At 39.9% G+C, this 10,542-nt stretch overlaps 2 protein-coding genes across 4 annotated transcripts in view; both read right to left on the reverse strand.

Moving 5' to 3' along the window:
* LOC111260323 (uncharacterized) overlaps positions 1-10,542 on the reverse strand; it is a 129,478-nt gene that overhangs the window by 71,738 nt on the left and 47,198 nt on the right. The gene's annotated exons all lie outside the window — the stretch shown is intronic.
* LOC111260341 (carboxypeptidase B) lies at positions 8,195-10,274 on the reverse strand. 2 transcript variants are annotated; one of them, XM_022833018.2, is made up of 3 exons: positions 9,658-10,274; positions 9,454-9,519; positions 8,195-9,324 (listed from the first exon to the last, which is right to left on the reverse strand). In XM_022833018.2, exons 1-3 carry the CDS (start codon positions 10,220-10,222, stop codon positions 8,618-8,620), a joined length of 1,338 nt encoding a protein of 445 aa, XP_022688753.1. In that variant the 5' UTR covers positions 10,223-10,274; the 3' UTR covers positions 8,195-8,617. The 2 variants fall into 2 exon arrangements, with proteins under 2 accessions (XP_022688753.1, XP_022688751.1); XM_022833016.2 differs by having other exon boundaries at positions 8,195-9,519; positions 9,658-10,273.

Consider the following 10,542-nt stretch of genomic DNA (forward strand, 5'->3'; position numbering starts at 1 on the left):
TACGTTTCCTTATATCCGGCAAAGAAGTCGGGCCTTCTTTCGGACGTGAGGTAGCTCGATTTAAGTGCTTCTTAACAGGTACGCTCAAATGGTCATATTAATCGCGATAAACATACAGTGATAGGCGTGACTAACACAGGATACTAGATCTTCTAATCTGTTAACAATTCCTCAAGGCAGCTGTCTCTACACTCTACACTCTATAACATGTTGTACGTCCCATGGTGGAAACTAGACGGTTAGCGCTTGGCTTTTCAAATATTAAACTAACAGATTCTTTGCCTTTTTTCTCACCTTGGAATAACCGCTTATCCAGGTTTCCTGCTTTATAGTATCACGTGTTGTGCTATACGTTGAGCCACTCTACACCTAATAAAGTTTTTGTCGTAAGATCAAAGCTTTCTTATGTATTTCTCCAGCTTGATCTAGCGTGATTTATAAACATTTATATGAGTTATTATACTCTAGTGTCTTATTGTATCTGCAGGGTTTATTCCCTATTCCCCTAAAGGGACCACCGCTACATTTTTCAACGAACTCAATATCAGCTAAAATCTGTATATTTTTTGTTCTGTGGTACCGAGTGAAATTTCTACGCCCTGTTTGCTGTGTGCAACCAGGACGAGTCCGTCTGTACGCAATAATTCTGCTATTTTGAGTCGTTTTTCAAAAGTTCCGATACTAAACGTTGAATCATTCAACATAACTTGTCAGTTACTTTTTTAAATTTACTTTACGGCAAAATCTCGGCGACATCTGACAATCCTGATTTAATGCTTCGGCCATAGCGAGTTATTCAAATTCATGTTCCTCGTGGTATGTAGTCTAGCGAGGTTCGAACCGTGTTCGTATAGTGTTTAGTAGAGTTTTTAAGTACAGATTTAACGATATGACCACTTGTACATCCACCAAGTATCTACCGTTTTTCAGCCAGGGGTCGTTGCAAATATTTCTGTGTTACACAATAATATAATCAAAGTAAATATGCGTTATGTTGATCGATGACGTTCTGTCATTTTTCTGATAAAACCATAATCTCATTTCCGTAGAACTTCTGTGATTGTTGGGCGAAAATTGGTGCCAAGTGATTTGTGCGTATTTTCGTTGAAATTATACCAAGAGAATTCTGCAAAGAAACAGATGATGATTGTGATCTTGGTGCAAGATTCGGGTACACAGCTATACAGGGTAAGTATTAAGATTTCTCATTTAGCTTCCCTAAATTTTGGTCGAGTAGCTAGAAATGTGTATGTGGTTTTACGTTGTCATGGTAGAAGGTGGTACCTATTCTGTTCGTTGGTTTCGGTCGATTGTTTTCAATGTTCTGGTCTAGAGTTGTTGACAGTCGATCTCCGAATCAGTTGTTTCGCCAGACGAGAGCGTATTTGTCATACATCACTATTCACTCCTAATCCCGCCCAAATATATAACATCATTTCTTTGAGGTCTGTCTGGACTTTCCAGCAAATTGCCGAGTATATTTTTTCAGCTTTTTTTTTTTATTTGCACATTATTGTCAGCAAGACACACTTTATATCACCTGTGACCAACCGCTTTGAAAATGGTTTGATTTCATAGCGTTTCTATAGGGTTTCGCAGGTGGAAACACAATAGGATAACTTCGTTTGCGTCAACTTGTGCGGCAGACAAACGTCAACTTACTTTGTAGCCAGCTCTATTCAAAGGGCTTACAATTTGGCGGTAGCATGAGTAGTCGGTGTCGATAACGCCTAACTTCCACAATAATTCGTCAACTATTTCTGTAATGTAACGAGAAGCATCATTTATAACGGAATTTCATGAATAAAGATCAGGACTATCGTTGGCCTGTTTTTTTCCCAATAGTGCATCTTGACCATAATTTTCTTGTATGTCCAGGCAGCATTTGTGCATTCGTCGTAACAACATTGTAAAATCGGACAAATTTTCGCAGAAATTTCACGCCTCTTTGAGGTGCTCCATTTCATGTCCGGAAAAAGGCATTCCAATAATTGAAGTTCGTGTACTAGTTAGTGCCAGATATCATCGTTTAAATGTTGCTAATGCCGGCTTGCAACCGCGACCCATATTATGGACTTTTTCTTTCATATGCGCTCCAAAAAATTTTGTTCACAGGACGTCCGGATGCGTAAACTCACGGCTTCGCCCACTGGACCGCAGTGCGTGCAATCCGGCCAGTTTTCTTCTCCATCGGAATTTCAAGGCTTCTATCCCCCGTGTCCCACCCTATGTAAGATAGGTAGGTCATGGGGGTAGCTAAGGCGTAGAAATGACTGCTGTTGTATATAACGAGGTTGTGTACATATTATGATTTTCAGGAACAGTCGTCTACCTTTTATCCGTTACGGAAGGTTGGCCAATAGAAAGGTGAACGATTGAGGACCGAGGTTGGCGTTGAGGGCGAAACCATTTGTCTATAGGGGAGGCTCATGTCGTGCCACGCCGTCGCCTGTTCTCTTAACGTTGGCCAGTAGCATCCAGATTTGAGGAAACACGGCATAATTTTTCGCGTACTCGCATTCGTGATTCCGAGCCGAAGTAAGTCGGAAAGTTAACGAACTCATTATAGACAAACATACGTGCTTTTCTTTGCGAGGTTCTTTTGGACGGCTTCCAAAAGCACTGAATAGGCGGGCATGGTGGGTCGTCTTGCGCGAACTAAGTACTCGTTTTGTGACTGGTAGATGGGTCTGGAACGTCTAAAAAGAAAGGAAGCCAACAATGCAGCTATACTTTTTCTTAACGGCTCTATTTGGACATACATAATTAAATATTATATATAATTAAATTAGATAAATAATACAGATAGGTAATTGAGGCGTTATAAAGATGTTCACTGGTACAATTTCGCTAATCTGATATTTTGCATACACAATACGCAAAAGAATATTTCAGACGAATTTTCTAGCAGTTATTTAGTTCACTAGAGCATCTGGCCTGTTGTCTTCTTCAGTCCTCATCCTCATTTCATATTGTCCTTTTCAAATAAATGCTTACACTCGGATACATTTGATATCTTTATTGTTTTACAAATGCTTTTAAATCACGACGAAAATATTATTGCTTCGGCAGTGCCTACTGCGGTTTATTGTCCTAGGAATCTTGACCCTATCTATATTTGCACGGATAGCCTAGGATGCACTATATGAAAAGGCGGCAATAATATGCTATGGTGGTTTAGATTTATCATATCGGTTGCTTAAAAGATAGAGGCATACCAGAGTGTGCTAACTTGGACGAAATGATTGGCCTATTAGAAAGACCGATCTCTGACCATCGATATAACCAATTAGAAAAAATCGAAATTATTCCATCGGTCTAACAAATCAAAGCGTATCTGTTCGGCTGTTGTGTAGTATTAGCCTATATGTTTCTGTTATTGCAAGCATGCAGATCTGCAACGATCAATTAGGTACTGTCCGATAGGAGAGAGTGCAGACACTGGGTGCAGTGTGATTCCTGAATAGGAACCACAAGAAAGCCCGATAATTGATTCGATGAATTGAGATAAAAGCAAAGTGGGCTCCCGCCGAATTCAACAAGTGGTCATCCGCAAGCAAGGAAGAGGACGACGACGACATTTAAATACAATATAAATCGGTAGATACTATTTGAATAGGGCCGCTGTTAATAGAAACCTCGACAATGAAATGCTATAGAATCACCCCAGGGGAACACAGGTATTGTAAGATGTCTTCAATGGACATGCAGTGTCCAACCAGACGCGAAGTATTGGGCACACATTATTGCAACTTCTATGTAACAATTAATGGCGACGATCATGTACGCGCATGGAAACCTATTCCGTGTTTCGGCAGACGATGCACGATAGTGGCGATAACTTAATTAATTATTGGCTGCATTGTTCCGATGCAAATGTTGAAGATGATGATGATGATGCTCGTTCGGGCACCGCTAAAATGATCCGCCGTCTAAGCGAAAGCACAAAACAGATCGTCTCATTATTTCGAGTCTTTCAATTTTCGTACCAAATATACCATTATCAAAAGTAAAACTTCAGACCTGCAAGAAGCGTCATGAAGCGAAGTTTCCCCACTGTGGCTAAAAGTGATCTGTTTACTTCTATTTCGCGTACCTGCTTAGCATTAGAGTGCCTACAGTATCGCGTTTTCAGTCTATTTATGTTGAGGCAATTCGCATCTTAGGATTAAATATAAACGTCTACAGGAAGGATCCCATAGGACACTGCCTGTAGTTCTTAAACGGTAAATATCCACTGAAGGGCTACGCGAAAGAGCTTAATAATTAACATGTTTTCAGTTAAGTGAATATCATAACAAGTTTAAAAATAATAACAAAAAAGTCGCACGTAGGCATCTGTGGAACTTTGTGTGGCCTTTCTATCGCAAACGAAAGTGGGCCAAAAACTTCCATTGACGATGCTTGTTAAATCACGTTAGACCTGCGTACACTGACTTTCGGTCATACAAGAGCTTGCTTAAATCACAATAACTAAATTGCGAAGTAAATAGTCACTAACGAAAAAATCAACTTCATACACACAAACAAATTTCTAAACTCTACCTCGCCATTAATATCCTTATGAAGAATTTACTTGGGGATGCTGAGGCTTCGTTAGCTGCCAAAGCTTTCGACGGTGAAATTTATTCAATTGATACAATTTTCATCTGTACGAGATGTTCAGTACATTCTCAAAATGAGTATGGTGCAGGGCAATTCTATAGCGAATATAGGTATTATTACCTACTCTTTACCACTTAGGTGTTTGAGTATAAAATTAGTCAACGATTGATTAGTCAAAAATTTTATTTGGAACCAATAAAAGGGCTAGAACGCTCGCAGATGAAAACTAGCCCCGTTTTTTACGGTTGGCATCTGTAATTAGATCGACGAATTCTAATGAGGTCATCTAATCATAAACTATAATGTACAGTACCACAAAAAATGTAGAAAATAAGCCAGATATATGTCTCGAAGTGTCGACTCGCATCATAACTGCGAGTGATAAAGATCAGTAACTAAGGAAGAGTAAACAGATAGGAGGATGAGCGTCTGCTGCGTTCTGTAACAGCGGTTTTCTGGTCGACATTATTCTCGCTACTTCTTAAGGTCACAGGAAGAATAGGCCTTTGCCATACTGGCTTTTTACTTTGCATCCATCGTTTAAGGGACTTAGCCAAAAAAAGTAATCGCTTAGAGCCAATACTTAGCACTATGGTAATTATTTGAGTTCACTAAACTCTTTTTTCAATTCAATCGTATTTTTTCAGTATGGTGTCGTTGGACCTATCTCACCGGCGCAGGCCGGCTGATCGCATATCACTAGTTCATTGTTTCGCACCGTCTCTCAGTAACCACCAGATCAATTAAATTTCTTGACTAGCGCTTTGTTTTGGAATGAATTGTTGGTGAATGTCTAATTTTAAGAAAACGTCCCATTCTGCGCAAGCAAGCCTCCGATCTGACGTGTCTCATAAAGATTTGCTGTACTCTTCGTTCTACTTCAATTAGAAAAATTAAGATGTCTGCCGGTATTTTACTACTCTTAAAAGAAGAACACTCATCCATACAGTTAGTTTGTAACAAATCGAATCTAAAGTTCCTAAAGGCACGTTTCCAGTTTTTTGTCCCTTCCATATCGTGCACCAAAGAAACGGTGCTAATAGGCCTGTCATTGTATTTGCAAGTGGTGTATATACGACATATAAAACATATATGATTAAATCAAGAAGACATGTTTTCTAGTTAAGTATTCGTGTTGTCATCGCAGCGACGCTAAGAAATAGCGTGAAGAAATTTTTCTTCAGGGATAGATTCTACTATGTAGAGGAATCAGATATTTCGTGTAGCAGTACTTATCATGCGGTATTTTTTTATTCTTGCTATTTGTTGACAGTTCCTAGGAGACTTAGAACAACTACGGCTCAATAATGACCATTTTCAAGGAGCACGAAGTCGATACGACGCAACTACGAATTATACGCAAGCTAATATTAACTAAATAAGTTAGTGTAAATAACTTTCGAAACTGTCAGTTCAGCGTGCCTTAGCCAACACATGAGATGGCACGGAGGACAAACTCGAAAAATTTCATGTCGTCGGAAATGTTTAGAAAATATGGCACAAACTTCTAATATGATCCAAAACTATACAGCACCGCGAAATTTACGTTAATCTGCCACATCGTAAATGCCCAAACTTCAAAACGAATAGGTTTTATAAACTTCTCGACCTAAATAGATGTTTGAACTAGAAGCATTTGCCCATTTGTCTCACGCCCTACAAACGTTCTCCATCAAACTTGCATACGCACAGTCTCTACGATCCGTATTTAAAATGGGGTTCGATAATAAGGAAGAGGCCTATTTATAAGTCTCTACACAAATGTAGCTTCTTAAAGTTATCCTGATTTATGTTGCCAGAGGGAGGGAAGCTGTATTTTGGGGTTTTATGTGGCGTAATGTATTGCTTAGTCTATCTTAACATTACCCTATCGACATTTGATTTTCTCCAGGATTTACTATTCTACAATTGCCTTTAGAATTTTTTCTAAGGACGAAACCCCACAGTGCCGGTATCTCCGCAATGAGCAACGCTCCCTTTTGTATAATGTAATGCCTTGTGTGTGGGTGTCCACTGACATTCTGGCAAATTAACACTTGCCTTCAGATATATACAATTAGAACTACTAGTTGCCTCTTTCGTACTTACTGCTCAGCTTCATATATTCATGCCTATAGCACCGACTACTAAGTTACGAGTGTTACGTTCAGCAAAACTGTTTTCGCAAATTCGTACCTATATTATGTAATAGCGGTTTCGTTCAAATGTTCCGTTTCTACGTTATTTTTCTAGTACGTATTTGCTTTTACATATACATATCACCCGAGAATGTTGTGCTTTCATTGAGCACCGAGTTAAGTTCTAGCTAGAGCTCAGGCTTCATAAATAGATGCTCCTGATGGGCAGTGCGTAATTATAATGACAGGCTACTCCACACAATTGTTACGGGTGACAAAAAGTGTACATATGAAACAGGGAAGAGGGTGGGCAGCTCCGGGTGATACGAATTAGCTTAGAGTTAAGCAAGATTTTCACACCACAAAGGTTACGGTTGACATTTAATAGGACTAAGAGGGCCTTATACACAGAGAACTGCTTAAGAAAAAAGAGACGGTCAAGAAGGATCTGTTTATGACTTAGCCACACTGAAGTATTTACCAGCGTAAATCCGACAGGGTAGACAAAGTCATTCGTGTCTATGGCAACACCAAGTTACACATAGTAGAGGTCCTTTAAGCTACTCTACAAACGACGATCTTTCGCAGCCATCATATTCGACGGACTTGGTGCCGACCGATTACATTCTTATCCGACCATTGACGAATGGGCAACGAAGAGGGTCTCAAAGACCGGCTAGACGAGCTTTTCAACCGAAGACTTTTGACGAGAAGGAGTAAATAAATTGGTCGAGAACTAAATAAAGGTCACAGCCAAACACGATAAAAAAAGATTTGTCGGAAAAATCATAGTGAGATTCTAAACTTTTCGTTGACTTAGAAAATAAAATAATTCAAATACATTGTAGAATTATACGATAGGTTGGTAAATAAGTAAAGATGCTCTTTTACATAACAAAAGCCTAACGTTTTATTCCAATCCTAGCAAGAAATTAATCTATTATTTACTTGCCGTTACACTCAGCGCCCATTTTTTGTCCTTCTTATTAGAAATTTATGTCCGGTGGTAAAGAAAATCGTTCAGGCAGGTTTTGATGACTTCTACAGTGTCAAATGTACATTTACTAATTTTATACGCCAATGAAGTGTAATTGTGGATCATATGGTGGATACGTTAACTTTATAACTCTCACATTTTTGCCATCGATTTTTTGGGATGAAAATTCGATCTAACATAAGTCTCATGTTTGAGCCCTGGAGCAAACCCTCAGTCTCATTTAAAAACTCCTCGCTGTACATACACCACGACAAAAGGATAAGGAAATGCACTTTTCACTTCATTTTAATGCCTGAACTAATGTAAAATTCCGTAATTTTATTAAACGATGAAAGAAAGGAGTCACCACTTTCGAATGGTATAAAAAAAGTGAACACGTAATGGGGCGGTGGTAGGACAAAAGCACTTAAAAAGCAGCGTTTACTTATATGCTAATCTAATTAAAAAAAAAAAAAAAAAAAAAAAAGACGGAATAGTAATAGAACTCGCCCAAAGTTGGCTTGATTATTATTTACGTGTCTTAACATGTTGTTCTGTATTCATACTGCGTTCTATGGGCCCTACTAACCTACCAAGTAAGGATGGCATAACGTTTGTGCAAGCGCTTCGCGCAGGTATATGCCTTTTTGTTTTGCGTCGACGTTAACAAACCACAATGCCATATATTGTAGCTGATAATCTTGGTTGAACTTTTAAATAATTTACAACATCTACGGTGAATCGCGCGTAATAGTCTTGGGACTGTAAATTTTAGGTATATATATATATTCTAGCTCTGTTTCGTTTTTGTAAAAATGTTGTTTATGTCGACAATAAATAACAAACCTCTGTGGACTACTTCGAGTCGTCAATAGTGCGACAGGAATTTGTTTTAAAATAAATACAATTTCATATTTACTTAGCTCCACTGAGGCGGCCATTTTAGTGTAGTAAGTGTTTGGGGGATTTGGTTGGCACCTCCCTGACCATTTCCTTTTGCCATCTGACCTGCAGGTAGCACGGGCCGACCAGTTTCCTTGCGAGCCATCTCGTCAACCATAGCGATTACAGCGCTGTAGCACTCCTCACTTGTTAGTGCGATCTGACTAGCGGGCAGCATGAAACCGAATCGTCCTTTATCCCGAAGTTCGATTGCATATGCATACTTTATACCACCGCTTTCATGAGCCCAATCGGCGGCCCCTCCCGCGGCAGCCAAGAATAACTGTTGAATGGTGCCAACTTCGTAATGCACACCAGAAAAGGCGCTGATCGCTCTTTGCCCTGCTCGGGCTATCTGAAGTTGATCGTTGTAGAAACGTGATTGGATGCGAGGCCCACTACCGTATGGAAGCATTATTAGCTGACCGTACGAGTGCAACGTAAAGAACATCTTGACCTGTTTATCTAGGGATTGAATTCCATTTCTAATGGCTTGTGACTCAAGTTCGGAGAAGGCTTGTGGTCCACGATAGGAGTCCGAGCAGACGTCGCCATTGCTACCAGTACCAGCAAAATCGTAACCGAAATTACGGTTTGGGTCTACGCCCTGGCAGCTGTATCCCTGAAAGCGTACGCGATTCTTCCGCCACATCCTATCACCGCTCCATGTTCTCGCATAACCGTCTGCATTTAGTAACGGATAGATATGAAAATCATATAAAGAAACCAAAGCACGAGCTGTGGGGTCTGATTTTGCACCAGTTACGAGTTTGTTAATTATGTAGAGGCTTGTAGCCGGTGATATCCACTCACGTGCATGTATTCCGGAATCAATCCAGATCACAGGCTTGTCCTTCCCCCCAGAACTGATCTTCAGACCTGTTAGAAAAAAAAGTGCAGCCTATACTTTAATTTTCGTTTGTCTGAGAAAAATACTGCAACTTCTTTTACGAAACGAATGTTGATAATAACGATACAATGTACGATGCATATATCATCTATATTTATTTTATTCACCTTTAATCTGTCGCCCCTCGTACGTGGATCCGATGTTACTGACCTGCGCGACGTCCGAGTATCTGTTAGCTATGGCATCAATATAGGCTGAAATTTCATCGTACGAATGGTACTGATTTAGATTAAATCGGGAAGGGTCACTTCCTAAAAGAAACAGATTTTGTTGAGGGTTTTCGATTTTCTCGTGATCTATCCACGCTTGAAGATTTTTGGATGCGACGGTATACGCCACTTTATGTTTTTTCAAAATTTCCTTCACTGGGTCAGTAAACTCCGGTGGCACACGAATGGACACGTTTCTCATCACAAACACTGGGTTCCAAAAATCTAACGAAGAGAATTGCTCTTTCAGGTGTTCTAGACCCTCTTTTTGATGCTCACTTTCTATTCTCGCCACGAACAGATGATGGTTAGTATAATTTTTTCTTTGGTCGCCATCACCTGCGTAGCCGATACTAGCTTCATCATACGGAACAACTTTAGGGATACTGTCAATACGCACTGCTCCCATTTGCATAATAGCCAAACGGCAGGCTACAAATGTAAGTGCAAGTCTAACGGACATTTTCTGTATTTTAGCTACAAATTCACTCAGTGCACTGGTGCAAGATGGCAGCGTGTCTTTATATACCCCGTTTAACTGACAGACGGATTATCATATCGTACACTCACCTTCGGAGAGGCAAGCTACATAGCGCCGGGGGATCGAGCCCTTTTCCTGTTTACTTCCCGATGGCCTGAACCGCGTTTGTTATCTTCTGAAGATTTCCTGAATAGATAATGCAGCGATGACGGGAAAACTACGGTATAGCGTCGCCAAATATAACGATATAATATTCACTATCACAATGTTATATGGAAAGTAAGCCCATATAACAATTGGAG

The sequence above is a fragment of the Varroa jacobsoni genome, unplaced genomic scaffold (genome assembly GCF_002532875.2).
Source record: "Varroa jacobsoni isolate VJ856 unplaced genomic scaffold, vjacob_1.0 scaffold_429, whole genome shotgun sequence".
NCBI lineage: Eukaryota > Metazoa > Arthropoda > Arachnida > Mesostigmata > Varroidae > Varroa > Varroa jacobsoni.

What these genes read in the sequence shown, in the direction of transcription:
- LOC111260341 (XM_022833016.2), bottom strand. Translation starts at nt 10,222, where the DNA reads ATGTCCGTTAGACTTGCACTTACATTTGTAGCCTGCCGTTTGGCTATT. An exon ending in CGAGGGGCGACAGATTAAAG is followed by an intron (nt 9,520 to 9,657) that starts GTGAATAAAATA and finishes TTTTTCTAACAG; the next exon opens with GTCTGAAGATCAGTTCTGGG.